The 24,292-nt window shown below is 40.1% G+C and overlaps 1 protein-coding gene, 1 long non-coding RNA gene and 1 pseudogene across 3 annotated transcripts in view; all 3 read right to left on the reverse strand.

The window, feature by feature from the left end:
• The window catches only part of LOC146480095 (uncharacterized), a 129,110-nt pseudogene extending 107,962 nt beyond the window's left edge, over window positions 1–21,148 (reverse strand). The window contains exons 1-3 of the transcript XR_014864786.1: window positions 21,096–21,148; window positions 9,265–9,315; window positions 8,471–8,509 (exon numbers count right to left, since the gene is read on the reverse strand). The product of XR_014864786.1 is annotated as an uncharacterized LOC146480095 (transcript). The remainder of the gene's footprint in view (window positions 1–8,470; window positions 8,510–9,264; window positions 9,316–21,095) is intronic.
• On the reverse strand, window positions 5,552–5,723 carry LOC146480103 (uncharacterized). The gene is made up of 2 exons (XR_014864783.1): window positions 5,640–5,723; window positions 5,552–5,603 (listed from the first exon to the last, which is right to left on the reverse strand). It is a non-coding gene; the product is annotated as an uncharacterized LOC146480103 (long non-coding RNA).
• On the reverse strand, window positions 17,368–18,084 carry LOC146480104 (uncharacterized). The gene has a single exon (XM_085110061.1). It carries the CDS (start codon window positions 18,082–18,084, stop codon window positions 17,368–17,370), a length of 717 nt encoding a protein of 238 aa, XP_084966187.1.
• Window positions 21,149–24,292: the final 3,144 nt, after the last annotated feature.

The following is a 24,292-nucleotide window of genomic DNA, read 5'->3' on the forward strand; positions in this document are numbered from 1 at the left end:
ACGTGACAGCTCGCTGTCGGGTGTAGCTGTTTACGAAATGTACAATGCGTTGCACTTGAAGGCGGGTTTTCTGTGAATAATGCAGACGCGCTTGTTGGCTCTCGTTTTCCACTCCTTCGATCATCTGGACTGTATGATTTCCGTTTCGTGGTAAGGGCCGGTACTCCTTCACATCTTTCCCTGTTTTCGACTTCGTTTCGCAGAAGTTGCAGTATTTCAGTAAGATTCCATTCTCCATCCTTGATTTCACGGCCCACTAAAAGGCGAATATCGTCGGAAAATTTTGGACATCAGTACGGGAACCAATAAAACTTCCATACGTTTCTACAGGCACATCTAAAGCTTGTAATCCCCTTACGTGGGCTTCGATTTTGTCGAAGGTTTGTCTCAGTTTTCGAGTGTCCGGTGCGTTTTGTAAAGGCGTCAACTTTAGGAAGCTATCCATGTGACTACCTATAATCACTTGCTTGCTCCCGAATCGCTTCGTTAGAAGGTTAATGGCTGCGCTGTAATTATCACTCATTAAAAGAAACCCGACGATTGTCGAGGCTGCAGTAAAAGGCTTCTTAAGTAGTTGAATTTATCGATGTTGTGTAATTCGGGATTTTCATGAACTGCGCTCCTAAAGCTATCCCAAAAGGTAAGCCACTGGCTTGGATCTACATAGAAATTCTTCAAGGCAAGTCGAGGCAGTTGTGCTTGTTTGCAATGGCTGGGCCTTGTGATCCTTGGCTTGGCGGCGGAGCACCATGCTCATGGCTGTCTTGGGTTTTTCGTGACAACACGCTTTCGATTTCGACAACAATCTCCAATATCTTTTCACTGAAGACCCCAGCCTCTTCTATCTCTTCTTCAATCGCTTTCTCGTCTTCTGGGGTGTCTAAAATATCGGCGTCCAAACTATGAATAGTTTCTAGTCGATCTTGAAGCGACATTTTTAGTTGTTTCAGCTTGTTTTCTAGGGACGGATCGTAGTTTTTTTACGATATCTTCTGCTTTGGCCATCAGTTTCGTTGCGTACGAGCGATGCCCCTGTCGTGATTTTTTCTTCTTCGTCATGTTATCCAATGTTATCCGGCTCGAAGAAGGGCCATGTAATGAAAACTTCCTTTAATGGCTAATTCGTTCCTCCGTTAAGGCTCAAAATCTAAGGCTCTACAATATATCACTATATCCGATCTCTTAACTCCGCGCGCTTCTCTATTGCTATTCGAGTCTTGTTTCGGAATGTTCTTTCTTATGTCTAGACCAATCTTAAAAACAATCAAAATACATGGATCAGATATCACAAAAATAATTAAGGTTCGCTTTTCACATCCGGTTGGTTAACAATTGATCGAGTTCAAAGTTCTTCATTAACTATTTCAATCTTTCGTCAAGTTCCAGTTCAAAGTTCATTTTCTCGACAGATGTTACTTCCCACTTCTTCAGGGAATGATGATTCAATTATGTTTTAATATGTCTCATAATCCTTTAAACTTTCTTTTTATTTGCATGTTTTTGAGTTCTCCTTGCTCTGCGTTGATTTTGTACATTATAGCAATAGGAATGTCTACAACCAGACATCGTTTTTAAGAACGGGGAAAAAGCTTTCTATTTATTTCTGTTGTTACATTGACGGTTGATCCCTCGTGGAGTTTTAAGGTCAAATATTCTACTTTCTGGCTATTAAACTAAGAGAAGATATATTATTTTGCCATGCTGTAGCTTTAGAATTTAAGCTAGGAGCCTTTTACTGCCCTCCACATGGCGTGGAATGGCATGATATTTCTTTGTTATTGGCAAAATTTGGATTGCATGTGATAAATGATTTGTTTTATAGGCGGATATGAACATGTTACATTTTAAACCTACATTTCCTTACTTTCAAGTACCTTGAGAGTAGAAAGCTTACCAGAAATTGCCAGACAATGCTAAAACTACTTCATTTAAGTGGCCACTACCAGGAACTGCCTCTATTGAACGCTGTATCTGGCATTGTTTGTTTCCTGATATAGTCTATTCTCTCCTTGTACCGTTCGCCGGCGAAAGATAAATCAAATTTAAAAAAATGTTGGATGCCGAGTCAAGGAAAGTAGTTTAAGGAGATCATCATAGTGTTGTCAAGACGTTACCTTCTGTACTGATAGTGCAAGTAAATGATTCCGTTTCGTAATGTGGTTCTACCCTGAGTCTGTGGATGAAATCTAAATAAAAGCAGTACGCTCTTATGACGCCGGTTTTTGTCTTTATTATGTACTTCATGGATAAAGTTTCATAATGAAAGCTACTGATGCCAACTTTCTTCGGTTCTGTTGATACGTAAGCGGTAAGCAGTAAGCTTAAAGTGTATATGACAGATTTTTTTTTTTTTTTTGTTTGATCGAATCTTCATGTTGTACTCGTACGAAAATCGAAAAAATAAATTCGCTATCGATTTTTCTTCCCCTCGTTTGAGGCGGACAAATACGTGTAATTTCACTTCCGGTTGTGTACAAAACCGCGCAAGGTTGGAAACTGGGGATAGTGGGCCTGTGACGTCAATACAAGAACGCTGCTTTCGCGGGTTTCAGTGTTTTTCTTGTGCGACAACACAGAACAGCACCATGTTTTCTTCCCTGTACGCCTGTATCGACAAGAAAGACGAGAATAAGGGGATTTACATGCACCAAATTACCTTATACGGTGATACAAGATCGGAAGCCGTGAAAAGGAAACGAAAATGGATTTCATACGTGAATGGAAATCGAAAACACTTTACCCCGAGCAAGTATTCGGTGGTGTGCGACGTGGTGTGCTCGATGCATCGCAAAGAAGATTTCACTCGCACGTATTCTTTCAAGAATATTCAACTAGAGATCGTCGTTTGCATCGCCGTTCGGTAAGATTCATCTCACCTCTGATAGTTGAAATGTGTGCACTTGATCAAAGTTTATAAATGTTCTGCTTTCCATTAACCTTAACTCATGGAAGTTTAATGTGTATAAGAGTACACTGATTTTAATTCTCACACAAGCGTAAGTTTGACTTTATGTGCGTGGTTTATTACAGCTTTGTTATTATTGCTACCCTCAGTATTGTAGTGATTATTTTATGGCCTAAAAAGGTCTATCAGGCTAAATCTTGAAATATCGTAAAAAGTGTGGTTCAGATAAGGGAATGGAATGCTCCAAAACCAACTTGTTTTCAAAATTGTCATCTTGCATTTTGTCATGTAGCTTTTTAGACAATTTCCTGAATTCTGCCCGGTAAGTGGAGATTCATAAAGAATGAAAGATACTCCTAGTATGTTCATTGTGTCCAAATACTTGGACAACAAATAACTAAAACGAAGTTGGAAAAAGTTATATTTCGGTGCGAACTATACCATCATCATCATCATCATCATCAACAGCAGAAACTTAGTTTTGACGCAATGAACAGACTCGGAGTATGTTTCATTCCCTATGTACTGAAATTATCAACAATGCTTGGTTTTAGGGGGCAATTCCTTAGAAGATTTTATAGCTTTCTCAATATTCTAGGTTTCAGCAAAGTCTAGCAGGGTTGAAGGTGCAAATTTCATCTGTTTTAGCAAAAACGTACTGACATGTAAGCAAATTGTACAAGTAAGCAAATGAATAAAATAAACATGCACATATAATTATTATTGTCCTGAAAATCCAGTTTCTGCAATATTGTCTGTCTTGATTCTTTGGGCAGTATACAAAAGTGGCAGGCCTGCACGACTCCCTAGCACATGTTCTAGCCTTCTTATAATTTGGCTCTTACAAGTATATCTTTGGTTGACCGCCCTTTTTTGTAACATATGAGGTGGCAGGTCTTTGTAGATTTCTTTGAGCAATGGTTGTTGCAATGCTAGCAAGCATGCTGTTCATCAGTGGTGGTGCATTACTTTTAAGTTCCCCAACAGCAGCATCTAGATTTAAGAAGCTTTGAACTTTCAGCTCCCAGGTACATTTGGTAAATTTCTTCCTTATATTCTGAAAAAGGAGTAAAATCAAACAAACAAAACATTTAAATTTGGTAAACAACCAGAAGTACAGTCTACAGATGAATGTTGTGCTGCACAGCACTAATGACACAAATGATGGATCAGAAAATTAACTCTACAGTGAAATTAAAGCTTGATTGCTGAAGTGAATTTCAAGCTAAACATTAGAATGGAAAACCAAAAGAGGCAAAGCAAAAAAAGTCTGGGACCTCAATGGGAGTCGAACCCACACCAGAAATTGCTGGAGTGAGCCCATGAATCTCTACTCATCCTTTAAAGACTGTGTGAAGGCTGCTTCTTCACATATGTTATAGAAAGTTCCATTGCAAATGACTCTTATACATACTAAACTTCCATGAGTTACGGTTAATGAAAAGCAGAACATTTATAAACTTTGATCAAGTGCACACATTTCAACTTTGAGAGGTGAGATGAATCTTACCGAACGGCGATGCAAACGACGATCTCTAGTTGAATATTCTTGCTCAACTTTCGGTCAATAAAATCGAGGAACGGGCAAAACACCAATTTCAACACGTTTCAGTCGCTCCTGATAGCACTGTTGGTTGAAAGAATACGTGCGAGTGAAATCTTCTTTGCGATGCATCGAGCACACCACGTCGCACACCACCGAATACTTGCTCGGGGTAAAGTGTTTTCGATTTCCATTCACGTATGAAATCCATTTTCGTTTCCTTTTCACGGCTTCCGATCTTGTATCACCGTAGAAGGGAATTTGGTGCATGTAAATCCCCTTATTCTCGTCTTTCTTGTCGATACAGCCGTACAAGGAAGAAAACATGGTGCTGTTCTGTGTTGTCGCACTAGAAAAACACTAGGGACCTTTAGCATTTGATTTTCCAAGGCGACGGCGACGTCTGTGACCGATTAAGACTGGGGTGGAGTCTGCGTTTTACCCGCCGAAATAGAAAACCTTTAGCTTTTTGCGACGGCGTCTTGAAAACTTGAGGGCAAAACGCAAAGGCCTAAAAGATGAACTCATCAAAAAGCATACGGGAATTGCTTTTATTTTACTTGGATGTGTAAACAACGTCGTTTCAGATGCTGAGTTTGTCCTTCTTTATGACGCTTATCAATCCAAAAACCCAGATTTTAACCACCAGCAATACGACCCGATCATTCTCGATGACATCGATTCAGCCGAATGTAAACAGCGATGCCACTAGCTGCCTCCTCCTCTCTATTCTTGGACTTGAATTTTTGTCGAAGCAATTCCCAGCGTTCTCTAACTCCTCTCTTATCTTTGATTCGAAACTGTGGCGAATATCTGATTTAACTTTTCAGCTATCGAATCCCACGCATTCCCCGGCTTCCTTTCTTGAAGCTAAATACATCGCTGACAATCATCACTCCTCTGAGCATCAACACCTCGTGTTGGTCGGTCCACTCTATCGGCGCTCTCTATAAATAAAGAATAAAACAGGAATGATGAAACAAAATTTATTGCCACCGTACATTTGAGTTCCGTCAGTGCTGAGCTTTCGTTCTGCAAGGCCGTGAGTTCAGTAAAATTTCAGCACGCTGCTTGACGCCGCCGAGCTTTTCTACTCAACATCATTTTCACTTTGTAGTTATCGTAACGAGGTCAAAATTGTGGAAAGTCGTAATACTCTCATGGTTACTCAAAGCCACACCAACTTTTTACCAGAAAGTCATATATCTTCGTAAAAATAGGATTTATCGAGTTATTTTACCAGATTTTGCGTAAACTTACTCGTGAATGAACTTACTTTAATAAAAGCTGTTTGCCTTCGTTCGGCATTCCCAGCTATGCCGTAGACCTGAAAGTAACACGAACAGTTTTAACCGATTATTTAGCATAAAAGCAAACTTAAATTTTAATTCCATGTTGCCTAGTTTGTGTTGAAGCTTTCGGAAACGAAATAAGGGTGAAATAGAAGATAATTGCTGTATAAAAGAAAAAAATGTACTCACGTTTTGTAGACAACGTGAACCTTGCTGTTCTCACGTCCGCGCGGAGAGAGGACGGCTGCCAGTCAAAATGTGAAACGTCTACCAGAAATAAAACTAACTTCCGGTCGCCGTAGCCGTCGCAAAAACCTGAGTTGCTAAAGGTCCCTACTGAAACCCGCGAAAGCAGCCTTCTTGTATTGACGTCACGGGCCCACTATCCCCAGTTTCCCACCTTGCGCGGTTTTTGTACACAATTGGAAGTGAAATTACACGTATTTGTCCGCCTCAAACGAGGAGAAGAAAAATCGATAGCAAATTTATTTGTTCGATTTTCATACGAGAACAACATGAAGATTCGATCAAGCAAATAAAAGAAAATCTGTCATATACAGTTTAATGTGCGGAGATATTTTGTCGAGCTGTTTCTATTTTACTGTTGGTTTGTTGGTTTTTCAAAGAGGCCGAAAAATATCTCAAACCTCTATGGCAAAATAAACAAAAATCAAGCATGATCCTTGTAAGATTCTCACTTCTTCAGTCGACATTTCTGTTTTTCTTTACGAGTATTCAGCCTTACTGAGTTGATTTTACCTGACCAAACGTTTGTGTATGATGTAGTCACAATAGGCCTTACCACGGTTTTCGACGCCATTTTGACGAGTAGGCAAACAGGCTCGAAATAACAGTGTTTGTATGGAAATCCGATGTCAAATAATTTTCATAAAACATCGCTTCTGAAAAATTCATGAATTGGAAACTTTTGGCTAAAGGAAAAGGATTTTAAGAAAAAAATTGGAAGGATGTAGCTGTGCCAGAAAGCGTCCAGTCGTGTTTTGAACTTTCCATACATTTGTCTGCTCTAAAAATAGCTCGCGGGAAAAAAATACAGGGAAATGTATGGAAAGTTCAAAAGACGACTGGACGCTTTCTGGCACAGATGCATCCCTCCAAATTTTTTCTTAAAATCCTTTTCCTAGTGCCAAAAGTTTCCAATTCATGAATTTTTCAGAAGCGATGTTTTATGAAAATTATTTGACATCGGATTTCCATACAAACACTGTTATTTCGAGCCTGTTTGCCTACTCGTCAAAATGGCGTCGAAAACCGTGATAAGGCCTATTGTTCAAATATAGCAATATGATACTTTATTTCTTGAAAGTGCCTCGTAGATCGTGGATGAAAGCATGCTTTATAACAAACAAAATGTTACCTGACAATGAAGAAGTAGTTGTGCTCCAATTCGGGATTTAGCCTGTTGACACTAATGGCGACAAATCTGCTGCAGATGACACCAACACAGAGGGCCCTGAAGGCGATGCGGATGTACCGTGATTAATTTCTGCACTGGAACTTAATGCCAGTGAGGAAGAGATACTCTTCGCCTGATTGCTCGAAACAACAACTGGTGTCGAGACCACTGCAGAAGATGATCCGCCCGGAACAGTGGACACTGAAGATAATGCAGATCTAGTTAGATATATTTCGGGAGTGGAGCTTACTGCTACTGATGATGAACTGCGTTTTGTTTGTTTTATAGTTTCTACAAGTAGTGCTTCCGGCCTGTCAGCTTGGTTCGCTTTGACCGCTTACCCACATAATACACTCGGAATTATAGCCTCCCAGGCAGTCGTTCTTAAGGCCGTCGCACTCTCCTCCCTTACAACACGCCTACAAACGACTACGTGGGAGGATATGGGAATTACAGCAGTTAGCAATGACACTCGACCCACTGCCTTCAAAAGAGTCGGTTAAAGTCATAGGGTTACAGGCAATTTTTACTAAGGAGGGGGGCGGGGGGCGATGGACCATTTTCTTAAAAAATCTATTTTTTTTCGAAACACTCGAAAACAAAAGAGGGTCATACGATATATTGGTATAAGCCTACATGAAAAAATCTTAAATTTGAAACCACAGCAAAAATATTCTTAGATATGAATCTAGCATTCATATAGGTCACGTTACAAGTTGAACACTACGTTAAAAGCAACAACTCTCTCTGCTATTGACATGGCCGAAAATATCAATAATGGCCTTTCAATGTTATTCAGTACGATGTTACTGACAGGTGGTTGCCTCATGGCGCTGCAGTGGTAGCCGAGTCATTAAATCTGCGCAACGCACTGAATGATCGTTCTGCAGAACACCATGTAGCAAGTGCCACTGCAAGCATATGCACCACATTGGAAAACTCTGGCAGCTCATCAAAAAGACCGATTTTCATGCACTGACTGAATTATTTCTGAAACAGTCACGGATCTGCCTACAGTTTCCCCGCGGCTTCTAGAATTTCGCCCTTGAAATTATCACTGTGGCAGATATCCCACAAAATCACAGAGTATTTCCTGGAAAAAAAAAGTACGTCGAAGAAATTGTCGCTTGTCTATTATATTGACAAGTAGTCACATGACATTTTTCTTTAAATTTTGCTGTGCCATAGATAAGCATTCTCAAATTTTTCAAAAACCAGTTATTACAGGAGCGAATGTTGTTTGTCTTTGAAAAGTTAAATCCTTTTCACTCAAAAGCGTGAGCATAACTATAGAAAATGAATTGTTTACTTACCAAGTGGCATAATCTGAGCCTGCACTCCGGCTATCACAACTGTAAAGGGAATTTAAGTATATACATTAAATATAAACAATAGACAGCATGCTTGTGACGTCTTCGCTGTCATACTGGTGTACCGTCAACAAAGGGGTTCGCAGTAAGCCTCAGTGCCCTCGCGAAAATGATTCAAAATGGCGTGCGGCGAGGACGCTGGTAAATGTTGTAAAAATACTTCATAAATCGTGGAGTATTTTGTCACCTAAAACACTTCATTTTGGTATTCGCTACTTTCCTTTGTATGATCAAATAAGCTGCCTAAATTGACCGCAGAGACAAAAATCAAGTGTTTCAAGTGGCAAAACACTTCAGGATTCGTGGAGCATTTCTGTTGCTTGTACCAGGGTCTTCGCTGTCCATCATTTTGAATTTGGCGAGGACCCTGAGGCCGACATTGTTAGTTTTTTTGTTATGGTACACCCAAGACTGCAGACATGCCATTTCATTTGAGTCTCAAGGGATTAGAAGCATACTCGCCATACTAAAGGCAGGTGAAGTCACTGGTCAGGTTGTAGATTACAACGTGTTCCGTGCTAACATAAACAGCCTGTTTCAGTCTCCAAAATCACGAGAAACAAGGGGAAATTTATAGCGGGTTATTACCAAGGAAACCCAGGGTATAACTAGGGATCAAAATTTGTTGAATGTGCTAGGTTCTTAACCTTATAAAATACAAAAACTTAGTTTCTTCATTTAACTGTGCGGGTAAAGAGTAGTTGTAACTAAAACAACTAAAATAGAAAAATACTTACGGGAAAGCAGGATAAGCAAACTCAAAAGGACAATCCTTTTCTCCATCCGCTCTAATGGGAACAAAAGTTTCAATTGAGAGAGAACATGTAAACAAGTCATGACTAAAACTTGTATCTTCTTAAGGCAATAAAGTTGTACAACATAACATAACTAACATAACATAACTTACCCTAAATGAATGTAAATTTAATATATGAAGCTGTTGTTGTTGTTGTTTATTTTATGCAAGTTAATTGCAACAAATAATTGAAGAGCCGTTATTCCTTCCGTTACATACCCCTCAAAATTTATTCATTTCTTAACCAAAGGGATGTATACAAATTCGTTTCTTCAAAGACATTGAAACACCTATTTGAATGTAAATATGTGAAAAATATATTTGAGCTGCGGATGAAAGATCAAATACAAGAAAGATCCTCGCAGTAAGTACGCATCTTAAGCACGGTTGTGAAAAGAAAGCCTGAAAACAATTCAGACTTGAAGGGGATTCGAACCCATGACCTCTGCGATGCCGGTGTAGTTAGTAGAGCACTGCACCAGCATCGCAGAGGTCATGGGTTAGAATCCCGTTCAAGCCTAAATATTTTTTTTCAGGCCTTTTTTTTTCGTAAATGAGTTTAGTTGCGTACTAACTGCGAGGATCTCTCTCTATTTGATAAATTACTCTGATAAACAAGGCGTTTACGTTGCACGAAAAATTACCTATGATCGATGATCATCTTTGATTCGCATCCGAAAGGTGTAGCAAAGGAGCGCAATGGCTGACGCCTCTGACTATCTGACATTTACATCCACTTTTACATTACTTTTACATTTACCTTTGAGATTTACACCAACTTTTACATCAAAAGTGTTATAACTTGAGACGTGTGTAACGTACCTTTGCACAAGTTAAAAAAAAACATTTGACAAGACTTCAAGCCTGCTTTAAATGTCGACCAAATTTACCACTTTTGACGTAACTCAAAGCTGAGTTAATAAAAAGTGAGTGGTTAAGGCGCTATTTAGTGAAATGTTACGAAAAATTGTTATCTTACAAATGGGTTGTAATCGAAACGTTTTATTTTATTTTTGTTTTAAGCATTCAATTTTGAAGTCGAAAATGTCCGAAAATTAACTTTTTTCACAGACTCGAAGTCAGAGGGTATTTTTCTTATTTTTCCTTTAACGCAGGGCAAAATTACTCGTGATTGGTCAAGCGGCGAAAATATTTGCTCCTGATTGGCTTAGCACCCAAGTTATTTTGTTGGTTTCTTCATTTTGTGCCCAACAATAACGAGACAGTCGTTTTAGGTTCATTGGAGCCCGGTTGTTTGTACCAAAAATACATGGAAATCAGGTGCTGCAGCTAGAAGGGAAATTGCTAAGATTAATTTTCGTGTCTCATAAAAAAACAGCAAAAGATTATTTGTGTCAAAAGCTAAAAAGCTGGATCGGAATTGTTTGGTTAAGAAACTGAAATCAGACATGGCAACCAACTGCTTTCACCTCGCTGCTTCTTCTTCTTCTTCTTCTTCTTCTTCTTCTTCTTCCAAAGAACATCAACTAAGCATAACTGTCCTTTCGATGGGATGAAGGAGCAGGTCAAATTCAGTGGAAGAAATTACTCCGCAAGTTCCTTCTTTAGATGCACCGTTTTTTTATCGAACTGTGTTCGTGTGATCCCAAACGGTAGAAAGCTTCACAGCGCAGTTGACTTTTTTGAGCAAGTTAGTAGCCGGAAGAAAAATGTTTGGAAATTCAAAACTGTGTAATAATTCTATAGTAATAATTCTAGTTTCTAAATAAACGATAACAAATGGAAAATACGGAAAAAATATTTTTTTGGTGTTTGGTAGAATTATTTCAGAGCTTTGAAACTTGTGTGTCATTACGAACACATGAGAGCCGTGCGGTGCGAATGAAAAAACACGGCCACAAATTGACTTTGTATTTTGTGTCCTTTAGGATTTCTCTTGTAGACGCATCTCGACTTGCAACTTCCCGCCAAACAAACACGGGCGCATTAGTACTGTGGGGTTGCGTACGGACGGACGGTCGGACGGACGGACGGAATTGACGTCATAACCGAACCAAAATTTTTCGCATTCATGGGTTCCCCAAATTTTTTTAGCTATGGGACTCCGCGCGTCTGTAATCGCAATGAATTTACGTAGAATTCAGGATTAGTCTAGATCTCCACATGTATTTTCAAAGTTTTCGCAAATTTCGCGCAGCGCGTGAAAATTAATCCTTAATTCTACTCGACCTCATGCGAATACATATACTACCTCTTACACAGTTGAGCAAAAAAAAAAAAAAAATTCAATGGAACTGACATTCTATTAAAGCTACATGATTATATACACTGTACGTAAATAGGAGGGGATTTGTTGTCTATCGAGTTACGATAGTTTTCTTCACGTTCAAAAAAAGTGATATTTGCATAGTGTTTTGTTCAATGGATTCCAACTGATCGACCGCTGCATAATCAACAAATGGAGCAGAAACACGAAGAAACTCGTTACCCAGGCAAAAAGCTCGTTAAAGGAGATTGCAAGTGCTTCTGATCCCCGCTGGAATTGTAAACAAAGCGTGAATTTGTGACGTCACGGCAAACATAAAATGTGATATATCCGGTTCTATAAGCCATGCAGAGATGATTGAAACGGTTCAATACTCTATATTTAAAGGTGAATTTTGCTACAATAAGTGCTCATGATGCGCCATCTACTAAAAAGTAATCTGTTAGCAAGCACAATTCATGAAATTGCACCGGCAAGCATGAATTTTTGGCGTCACACGAAATTATGAAAAAAGGTACTATATACGCTTCTACAAGCTGCACAGAGACGATTGAAACAGCAAAATACTTTGTCTATACGGCTTGTTATTAGCTATAAAGCTGTTTATATGATGTCTCGCCTCCTAAAGACTCGTTTCAGTGTTTCTCCCGCCGCTAGTCGTCTTGCTCTTTCTGCCGCTGTTGGTCACTATAATGAATACATAAATTGATTTGTATTTTGCTGTCTTCAAAATTATTTTCGTTTTTCCAAAACGCACTTGGCCATGCAACTTTCCGCCAAACAAACGCGGGCGGCAGCACAGCTTCACACACTTGAGTGTGCCTTTCGTATTGGTTTTCCTGTGGTTCTGGGTATGGACGTAGGTATGTACGTACGTACGAAAGGAAAGTGACGTCATAACCAAAACCAAAATTTCTCGTGTCAATGGGTTAACATATTTTTTAATCCATGGGGCTTCAAAAGCTTCACTATTAAGTTCATAGAGCGTTAAGTCCACTAGTTTTTCACGCTTTACAATAATCTTAACCACTTAAAATAAACCTGAAATTAAATCACTTATGCAACACATTTTTTAAGATGCCACTTGAAAATGCCCCATTAAAAAAGATGTGCTTTAAGCGCAGTTTTAGATTCTCAGATTGATCGATCTCAGATAGAGATAGTACGAGTTTTAATATCATAATCTAAACTTCTACAGGGTTGTCTAAATTTCTACCTTTGACAACTTTCAACGATTCACTTCAGCGCGTAAGGTATGTTTTGTAACTTGCAACACAATGCTCCCGTGAATAGATGAAGAGGGAAGCCGATCGACGCCATAATTAATTAGATGGCATCATTGCGAATAAACAATTTACATCAAAGTGGTAATCATACACCTTGCCCATGATGTCGATAAAATTATCAAATGCCCTTAGGCAAAATTAAAGAATCTAATATAAACAATACAAAGATCCTATGAAAACTGTTAAAAAACGCTAATATTACAGCACGAACATCTATGTCGGATAAAAGAAATAAGATGAGACTTGCTCATTGGTTATGATCAGCTTTTGGCCAAATGTTGCACTAGTGACTAGTAGAGCGTGCGATCGATTGATCAAGTATGAAATAATCTGTCTGTCAGTCATATCAAAAACCATTAAGTTATCAAAGACAAGGATCTTAGTCTTCTACACTGTTCACCCAAGGATGTTAGCAAGATTCTAAGCGAGTTGAAACCTCGTTAATATCCTGGCCCGGACAGCATACATCCCATGATCACATATTGTCTTGAGAAAGTGATTTGAAACTAACTCAAACGTTTGTCTGCTTGTTCTGTAGTGTACGTTCTATTAACGAATCAATTTTATTTTCATTTATTGCCGGTTTAATTTCAGCTCAAATGATATTCGTAGATGCAGAGACCTGATAGATATAACTGAGCGAAATCTTGCCACCAGTATCAAAGCACAAAACACATCGGGAGCACTTGTACCGTGATTTAATACTTTTTCCTTTTATTTATTTATTTATTTATTTATTTATTTATTTTCACTGTGAAAAATGTATTCAACGAAAGCACAAGTAATTGTAAATATATGAAACATATATTTGAACTGCGGATGAAAGATCGAATAGAAGAAAGATCCTCTTTCTTCTATTCGATCTTTCATCCGCAGTTCAAATATCATATATTTACATTTATTTATTCATCCGTCCCAGTTGGCTTGATAGCTCAGTTAGTAGAGCACTGCACCGGTATCGCAGAGATCATGGGTTGGAATCCCGCTTAAGCCTGAATTTTTTTTTTCAATTAATTTTTTTCGCAACTGTTTAGTTGCGTACTAACTGCGAGGACCTTTCTTTATTCGAAAGCACAAGTTTAGCCTAGCGTGTTCCCTCCAAGCTGATTAAATCGCTTATCGAAAGCATCTGACGATGTTTAACCAATCAAGTGTGACGGTTTTGAAAATAGATAATAATAATAATGGCCCAATTAATACTAGAGACGGATATTCCGTCTGGACGAACTTGGGTTAGAATTTTTAAGTTTGTCTGATAATCTGTCTGTGTATAAAAACGGACAACAGATGGATTATCCGTCAAGACGAACTAAGGTGGATAATCCGTCTGTGTGTATAAAACACTTATCAGCACTGAGACACACGTACCATCCCCGTGGTATGGCCAATACCGTACGCATGCGCACAACCATATCACCCGGGCAGTGGCAGCCATGTGTCTCAGTGCTGATAAGTGTTGTGTGTATAAATGCAAGGACAGACGAACTCAGATGTCAGAATCAACACCTCATTACATAAAGCCAGCGGTCTCTTAGCAGTGGGAGACAAAATGTGTTCGCATAAACAAAGTACCTGTTTCTCACTACTTGCATAATCCGTCTAGTATAAACGGGACGAACTATGAGACGAACTAATACTGTGTTTTATAGTTCGTCCCGTAGTTGTACTAGATGGATTAAACGAGCAGACGGATAATTCGTCCAGACGGATTATCCGTCTCTAGACCGGTTTTTGTTATCAATCTGAGGCTATCTTTAAAACAAAGAAAGAGGAAACGGAGAACGGGAAAAGGGGAATCTTTAAAAACGGGAATCTCAAAAACGGGGAATCTTTAAAATGGGACTTGTTAAAGGCAGGAATCTTTAAAGTGTGTATGACACAATTTTTTTTTATCGGTTTTAAGTAGTTTGATACGTGTATGAACCGATTTTAAGAATAAAACTTGTTTAAAATTTCCCCTTTTTACCGCCTCTCCCCAAGCGCCCCTCCGCTCGTTCGTTTCATTTTTTTTTTTCGCGCTCGGCTATTTCGCGCTCGCGCGACCTCTCGACTATCCAGAAAAGGACTGCTTGCAGTCCAGTGCAAAAATCGATACCCTATTTATTACCAAAATAGCAACAAAATGGCTAAAATCGATACCCTATTTATCACCAAAGCGGCTGAAAAACCATACCCTTTGGGGCTGCAGATACCTATATGTTTGCAGTAAAATCAATACAGGGATACTCTATCGATCCTATGAACAGTTGATCCTTCTGATCGATGATGTGAGCAACTGTAATACCCGTGTAGTGATCTATAAACCGTTGAAAAGATTTTTTATCTCACCATATATTTCTAACTGGAACGATCTAACTTTATCGTGGAACGATCTAACCTTTTTGTGGAACGATCTGACTTGGAACGATCTGACAATGGAACGATCTGACCGGATACAAACCAGATCAGTTTGTAACTGGGTTGTCTGATTGCTAAGTGAGAACGTAACTACTATACAGGGGAATGCCTCGTGCTTTATACGGATGCTTTGGTCCCTACGTTTTCACCTTTAATTGGAGACAGAAACCATTTCTACATTGATTATTTTTCAATAGTAAACGTGAATTAGATCCTCTTATGTGTATCTGTCATTGTTGCCCAGCGCCCAGTGGGGGTCATGACCTTATCAGAAAGTCATTTCCGGTATTATTTCGAGTAACACGACGATAAAATATCACGCAGCCTTTCTGAATAAAACTACAGTCGAAGCTCTCCTTGCGACCACTCTCGTTAGCGACCAGCTCTAGCTACGACCACCATTGTGAAACCCCGTTTGAATTCTCACTTAAACCCTGTAATCAAAAGCTCTCGTAAGCGACCGCGACCACCTTTGGCAATTACCAACTAGTCTTTTCCTTTGTTTTTACGTAAGCGACCATTCAAAGATTCTGATACGTATTACGGCGACTCTTTAATAAAAGTATACACTTCGTGATAGCATTTCAGTAATATAGCACTGCCTAATAAATTTCGTAGATTAAGATCTCGAATCTAAACTTCAAGATGATTTACGGTTGGATCAAGAGTGTTACCCTGAGACAAGGGTAGAAAGCTTTACGCTAAAAGCTCTGGTAAGTGACCAGCTTCTATTGTTTCAGGTTTTGGTCGCTCACGAGTTTGCATTCTCGTAAACGACCAGCTATAGTTACGACCTCTTTTTCCAATTCCCGAGGTGGTCGCTTACGAGAGCTGCTGTATTCCATTATTTCAATAGCGAAAGGAGGATTGTTTTAAAATCTGCGAAGCATGCAATGGTAATGAAGAGGCCACATTAAGCATCTCGTGAAGATACCATTAGGGGCATCTTGTTACAGATAAAATTGGCTTAGTTTTCATAATAACCCTTGTTAAAAAAATTAGAACTTGATATCTTATATTGCTGTGGTGATATTATAAAATTTTGAGGAATATTTTACGGAGGGCGCTTGAGTGAACAACTTGCCACGACTTAACAGCGTCTTAATTTGCAGCTCACACCTTCAAAGCTGTGAAATGAAGGACGGGCTTGCCCTTTTATAGCGGAACTTCGTGTTTAAAAGAGTTTTTATCATTCTAAGTAAGGAAATCAAACGGAAGACTACATTCAAGATACAGCTTGGATTCTTGAGAACTTAGCCCAGTCCACTAGGGTTTCTTCCCGAACTGATAACTAAGACAATCATTAAAGTCGATTGTACCACTCCTTTTTAATCTCTTCTGGTTCACGTATCACTATTCACTTTTACAACAGGCATGTAAGAGCTACTCTGAACACACACAAAAAAATGCTTGGCTTTACATTGGTTCATTAAGAATCTGATTGGTCGTTGCCAGGTGATAATCAAAAATGATCAATCAACGTCTGTCACTAAAATGTTCATTGTCTATTAATGTGTAGACTTATTACAAACAACTATCACGCGCGGACACGAAGTCATAAAGTCTCCGACACACTCCCCCATGCAGCATTGTACGGAAGGGTGCATTTACTTAGGAGACTTAAACAAAACTATTAGACGATTCCAAAACGAGTAAAAAGTCAAATGAAAACGTTCATTAGCAATCACTTGTTTCAAGTTCATAATTGTTCAGTTTCTTCATCATCCACAAACTCTTTGATTCTCGCAGCTGCTCTTCTCGGTCTGAAAATTGGCGCGTCAGGGTTCAACTGCTGTTCTGCTCCTGTTGGCACTGTGGGCTCACACTGCAACTCTAGGGGTTATGTGTACAGGAGCTGAACAGGACGCTCTAAGACTCCTTTACTTGTTCTCAGCTGCACTGCACGGATGTGGCCGTCACGTCTTGGATAAGTCTGCAGGACAACCGCTAGTGGCCACTTTCCGCGATTCTTGGAGTCAGATCGCACTAACAATGCGTCGCCAACTTTGACTTGGTAGTTAGCTGTCTTGTGGTTATGGCGCTTTCTCAAGGCTCTCAGGTATTCCCGTTGCAAGTCTGCAAGAATTTGGCTCGTTTCTGCAAATTCTTTCCTTCAATTCTCCAGGTCCGATCCTCAGGAAGCTGGTTTGTTTGCTGGAACATAAAGCTGGGTGGTGTCAGGACTCAGGATCGGTAACTCAACATCGTCTTTAACGTAAGCGGGTGGGCGACGGTTGACTTGAGTCTCTACCTCAAGGAGCACTTCAGTTAGTTCATTCCAGGACAGGGTAGCTCCCCCTATCACCTTGTACATCGTTGATTTGACGATACCGATCAAGCGTTCAAATTGGCCGCTCCACCAAGGGCCGCAGCTGAGATTGAATTTCCACTGTATGTCATGGGACTCAAGAAAGCCTTGTAACTGCTTGTCACTTCGTACTTGCTTTAACCACTTGGCTTTCTTTACAAATGTGCTGCCATTATCAGAGTTAATGACAATCGGGCGTCCTCGTCTGGCTATGAGGTGTTTGAGACAGGGCAGGAACGTGCTAGTTTCCAGGTTTGGAACCAGCTCTAGGTGTACCGCTCTTGATAGACTGCACGAGAATATCACCAAATATGCTTTCCCTTCTCGTTTTTGGCTCAGTTTGTAGTCGATTGGTCCTTCGAAGTCGGTTTCGATGACCTCAAATGCTGCTCCACCAAGAGTACGGTCTCTGGGTAGTGGTCCAGGGGGTGGTACTGTTAAAGGTAACACTCTGGAGCGTTTACAGCCCCAACACGCAGATCGCACAGACTTCACTATCTGTCTCAGAGTTGGGATCCAGTGTTCTTCACGGATCGCTGCCATGATGAGAGACACACCCCCATGTAAGGTCTCGGCGTGAACCTGCTGTACAAGTTTCCTGGTGAATAGGCTGCGGGTGGCAAATAGACTGGGTACTGTCCTTGGATTCTGCCATGACATTCAAGCACTCCGTCGGCATTTGGAACGAGGTTGAGCGCACACGCCTGGTCTGTTGAAAGGGAAGCTTCTGTATTTCTTGGTACTGGACTCTTCTGATCCACCAATTCCTCGTTTATTGTAAGGTTTCATTTGTTAGAGGTCCTTTGCGTCCTCTGTGAGTTGTGAAACGTCGCACCAAAGCTTGGATGCGCAGAGTTTGACGGAGGTCATGGCGCTCGAGTAGTTCGACGAACACGTTTCGTTCTTGTTTAGGCTTTTCACTTGATAGGCTAAGCATCTCTCTCATTACTTTCGCCTCTTCTTCTGACGCTTGAGTTTTCTTTGTGACTGGATTCTCTGGCCACATTTCAGGATCACGTAGTCACGTCGGTCCATTCCACCAGAGCTCTGCATTGGTAACCTGGCCTCCTCGGCTCGCCAGGTCTGCTGGGTTGTCAGTAGTGGGCACATGCCTCCACTGGATCTGTGGGTGTTGTCTTATCTTCTGCACGCGGCTGGCGACAAACTGTCGGTACTGGCCATTTCCTACAATCCAGTGGAGGGCGACGGTGCTGTTCAACCAACCGTCGACCGTGGGTTCAGGTAGGTCTCAGTTGTGCGAAGTGCCATTTCTCCCAGCCTGGATCGGTGCGGACCAGATTTCCCCGGATTGCTGGCAACCTGTCCAGCGTTATGGACACCGCCCCATTCACCTGCTCGAGTTTCTTCATTGTCTGCAACGCTTGCACGCTTCTCGCCAAATTCGCAGATTTTCTTTGGACTCGCGTTCGGTACTGTAGACAGATCCAAGATTTCTTTCGTGTAGGCCTTGACTATCTCGGACTCCTTCCCGTATTTCTCCAGCAGGATACTTCTCGCCCTATTGTATCCTTCGGACGTGAAGGGCAGTGCTTCGATTGTGCGCTTTGCCTTAGTGTCCAAGATTTCTCTTAAATTCGAAAACTTGGTAATCGCTGCTACACTTGTTTTGTTAATCGTTTCCAAGAACTGTCCCCAGAATCGCGGCCAGTCCATGAAGCTTCCGTCAAATTCAGTTGTAATCATTAGTTTCGGTAATTTCGCTTGTATGCCCGCGCTAGGCGTTTTGGCTTGTTGGGGGTGTGGCGCAGTTTGGATCTCTGACTGGATCTCTAACTTCGTTTTATGAAACTTCAGTTGCTCTTGTTGGGCAATCGCTTGTGCTTCTCTTTTTCGGTCTTCGATCCATGTGCGCGCTTTCTCTACTTCGCAGTCTGCTTTTCCCAGTTGTGCGTCGATCTCAGTGTTCCAAGCCTCGATGTCGGTAATCTTTCCTTTCTTTCCGATTTTTAAATTTGTTGCTTCCACTTCCAGACGCATTCGATTTATTTCAGTAGTGAGGGACCGCAAAGTAGACAGATGTCTTTCAATGGCTTCTGGGTTTTCTGCTTCTAGAAAAGTGTTTCTTTTTCCGATAGTCATTTTTAACTGGGTGAACTTGATGTCCAAACTTGCTTCGGTTGCCTCCATTTCTTCGTTCTTCGATCGGACAGCAAATCAGGACTAATTATACTTACAAGCTGGTCCTTATTCCTTCTTCAGTAGTTACGTTGACGGAGGTGCAACGTGTTGAGAACTTAGCCCAGTCCACTAGGGTTTCTTCCCGAACTTATAACTAAGACAATCAGTAGAGTCGATTGTACCACTCCTTTTTAATCTCTTCTGGTTCACGTATCAGTATTCACTTTTACGACAGGCGTGTAAGAGCTACTTTCAAAACACACAAAAAACGCTTGGTTTCACACTGGTTCATTAAGAATCTGATTGGTCGTTGCTAGGTGATAATCAAAAATGGTCAATCAATGTCTGTCACTAAAATGTTCATAGTCTATTAATGTGTAGACTTATTACAAACAACTGTCACGCGAAGACACGAAGTCATTAAGTCTCCGACAGGTTTTAGACTATGTGCAAGATAAGTTGTGTAAAAAATCTGAACGAAAACAAAACGTAAAAACTGTCTCAGTTTTCCTAGCAGGTCTATAATGTCTTTTTCTCGAAAATATCCATCCCCGGATCAGGGAACTGGAAACTGCAAAGAGGTGGGTGGTCAAAGGCACAGGAAATTCCAGTAGTTAGATTAGTTTCCAGAGGTCAGGGTCAACTTCACATTCATACCGGACATAGTTGTTCAAAATTGTAACTTATCAAATTCGTAGATCTTTCTTGACGACGTAACTGTGTTTAACTATTTTACAGAAACTCTTGTTACATTAAAACAACATTTCTTGTCTCCGAAAAAGAAGCGAAATAGTCCGAACTTAGACAAGAAATCCTGGAAATCTATTTATCGAAGAGAAGAATTTATAGTCTGAAGCATCGCGTTGTGTGACTTAATTAATCTAAAAATGTTGTTTATGAACCTTTCTTGCGTGCAAAAGCAGATTGCCACATGAAATACTTTTGAAACCATTGTGATGTAAATCTATCTTAGATCTCTCTATCATTACACATCCTGGACAGCGTTTCTGAGAATTTTTCTACATACGCATTTGTACTCTCGGCTGTATTCTCTGCCAACTCATGGCAAAAACAATTGATTACATACATGATGTGCCAATGGGCAAGGGAAACTAACGCCAGCTCTTTTGGTCTAAAAGAACTGGTCAAAGATGAAACTTCGTCTCAAAATTACTGTCGGTTCATCTAGTGTTCGGCGATCATCGATTGTATATGCTGGGAACCAAAGAATCAAAACCTTTTTCGTTTTGTGCTTACGCTTCAGGCTTGCGTTGGTTCGTCTGTATTCAGTTAATTTGGTGTAGCCTGTCTGCTTCTGTTAGCAGTTGTGCAAGGGACGAGTGTGAGCCAGACCGAGATAAGTTCTTGCAATTGTGGTAAAATGGTTATTTCTACGTCTGAAAGTTATTGCTTACCTCTCTGTTTTGAGAAACTCGTAATGATTGTTTATCATTCAAGAAGGCAACCTCTGACTATTCCCAATCATCACTGTTTCGTAGCCAAAATGACCACTGATTATTACGCGGGATGCCCTGGGGCAGACCGCGTCAAAGTTTCGCCCGAGTTCCTTTTTTATTTATTTATTTATTTATTTTTTTTTGTCGTCCTATTTCTTTTCTCCCTAGTAGTCATAAATTCTAATGAATAAATTATTAGTAATTAAACATTTATGAAATCCTGTTCGCCCGTAGAAGTGATGTTTTTGTCAACTGTTGTTCAGACCGCGTGAAGGTCTCGGTCGGGTAACTTTTTTTTTTTCATCGTATAGGTGGTTTTCACGTCACACATCGTCACGCAAGTGAAAAAATAAAATGCTCAACCATTCAATAGATAAAGTCAAGAAATTGATATGTTGTAGAAGAGTGATACATAAACAACGTGTGAAAGCCTCAGGGCTGTGCGAAATCTCCTAATCGAGTTATTCGAGAAAATGTACCACGGAAAAATACAGAGTTTAGTATGGGACGCCATGTTGGTGCCCCGTCTGATGGGCACCAACATGGCGGCCGGAAACCAGCAAAAACATCTGGAGTTTACCTTGGCTATTTCAAAGCCTCTCTTCTCTCTGCTGAACTTTCACACATCGACATTAACGCTTCTATTACATGTTAGCTGATCAGACCTAAAAAAAACACGAGGCGAATCGATGTTTTCATGTACGTGACATGTTTAGAGCAGCAATCCTTCTGTCACGCACTGAGCAAAAATCTAAAATTCAAACTGCTCTATTTTCAAAACAAAGAATGCTATCCTGCTGAAAACAAGCAAGCCGATAGAAATTTAGATTTTCTTATATGTGATGAAGATAAAAACCCAAAATTGTGTTTAGTTATGAATTTCAGTTTTTTATGACGTCATGTGAAAACCAAGATTACAAAGTGTAATTTCTTTTTATCAAGTTATTCATTAAATGTGGATTAAACTCTCTTCTCCCCCTGAAGGGATACTTTGGTCTTTCTATTGTTCCAATTGCCTGTAGCAAGCATGGCCCAATCAGAACCATTATCTGCGCTTATATTTCCTAGTGGGGCCTAGAAAGGAAGGAATGTTTCCAGTGAAAGATTCAATCAGTCAGCCAGAATGGCGGTCAGCTGAAAAGGGAACGGACGGGAGTTTTTTTACCATAATGACGCCACGTACCTGGAACTGAGAACGAGCAAGCGGCCATATTGTTTTAATATTTTAGATTCAAATGTAAAGCTTCGAACGTTCTACCTGTTAATATGCTCTATTTTGAAACGGTCTCCGCCATAATGCATGATGTTTCTACTAATTCTACACCTAGGAACATTCGTCAGCTTTTCATTCATTCGTCTGATGTTCATACACATATTACGCGTTTCTCTTCCACAAAAAAAAAATTTATTCAGGAATATAGATTGCGTGTGAAACTTAAATCTTTCTCTGCGTTTGGTGCGAAATTGTGGAACTGTCTACACCCAGCTGGCGTAAGCCAACGAAAAGAGCTTTTAAAAGAAAACTTCATAACTTACTTTTAACTGTACTTGGGATTAAGGACTATTATGTTCACAACCATTCTTTAATATTGAAATTTAATGCAAATAATTATTGTACCCTATAGCCATGTGTTCCGCTACGTGTTTCCTTTAAAATTGCATGTCTTAGTCTTATATTGTAGTGATTTTGTAGCAATATTGTTGTCTTTTCGCTTTAATATTTAATTTTTGTTCATTATTATTTATTGTACCTAATAGCTATTTGTTTCGTTTACAACTGCATATTACAGTCTTACGTCGGTAGTGCCGATGTCGTAGCAATATTGTAATCTTTTTATATATTTGTCTATTACTAATACCCGCCAAGATTGGCTAATGCTATACGCGGGTTGTGTAAATTGTCTATATATATTTGTTGAAAATAATAATAAAGTGTAAAGTGTTGTTTACGGAAAGAAAATTAACCCTTTTGAAGCGGTAGATCGAAAGGATAGGTTCTAAGAAGTACTTGGCAGTTTAAATGATGGAAATGGACAGCTCGCACCGAAGAAATTTGGTATTGACCGGCCAGGAGTGTGTTTTGCAATGTGGAGGGTAAGGCAAGCTTAAGCTTAAAACATTACCCGCGCTGCAGACTTTGTCAAGCTGATGCCTAAACGTTACAGGAAATTCACTTGATAAAAAAATTAAAAGTTTGATTGTTAATTTCTACTTAAAGTTTTCGTGTTCATTTTGGAAAGCTTTTGTCTTCAACAATAATATTGTCTTCTGAGTCAGATATGTAATCTGCCCCGGGTCAAGACGAAAGCAATTTCCGGTATGATCTCGAATAATGTAATGCAATAGATAAATAGGAAATATAAATAGTCCTGAATAGCGAGTGAGTCAGATATGTATCTGCTCCTGTCATGAAATTTTCACAAAGAATTTCTGGTATGATCTCGAGTACCGTAACGCAATATTTCAATTGCGAAGGGAGGATAGCTTCCCAAAGGGGGGGGGGGGGGGTACTCCCCTATATGGGCTATACGGGGACGTGCCGCTGGATAGGGTATAGTTTTTGGCCTCTCTGAAGACAGCGAACATACAAATCTGAATTTGATAACTGAAAACAACGTTTTCGGCAAAAATTTACACAAATCAGAATCCAAAAAGTATTATTATGCTAAGGTTACAAGTCTACTTACGGTAGAAGTTTTAATGGTTTAATTCGCAAAACGTTTCTTTGGCAGCCGCGGATAAACAACAAGCCGGGATTTTCCCGCTCTCGCCTACCACCTTCTGTCACGATATAATCACGTGCATTCACGCCTGTCACGCAATCTTGACTCAAGTTATTCTTTTCCACCCCGGGTTAGCCCGCGTAGCAAGCGTTTCTGTGGCGTTTTCAGTAGGGGCTTAAGCAGAGACGACGACGACACGGACGGCAACGGAACTTAAAAAGATACGTTTCGCGTCTTTTAAATAAATTCGCGATGATTTGTACTCTCTCAATTTGTGCAATGTGGCCGAACTATCGAGGAGCTTACGTCGTAGGGGCGCCTTTAAAGTTTAGAAAGGGAAAGGAAAATTAATCATCATGCGTTCACGTTCTCCATAAAACCTTAAATTTGGTCATTTCACGTTGTTGTTTTGCAGAGGACGGCAAAGAAATG

This window comes from Pavona decussata, unplaced genomic scaffold, assembly GCF_977016875.1.
Source record: "Pavona decussata unplaced genomic scaffold, jaPavDecu1.1 SCAFFOLD_55, whole genome shotgun sequence".
NCBI lineage: Eukaryota > Metazoa > Cnidaria > Anthozoa > Scleractinia > Agariciidae > Pavona > Pavona decussata.

Excerpts from the sequence above, each read along its gene's own strand:
- LOC146480104 (XM_085110061.1), bottom strand. The coding sequence starts at position 18,084 with ATGGCAGCGATCCGTGAAGAACACTGGATCCCAACTCTGAGACAGATA.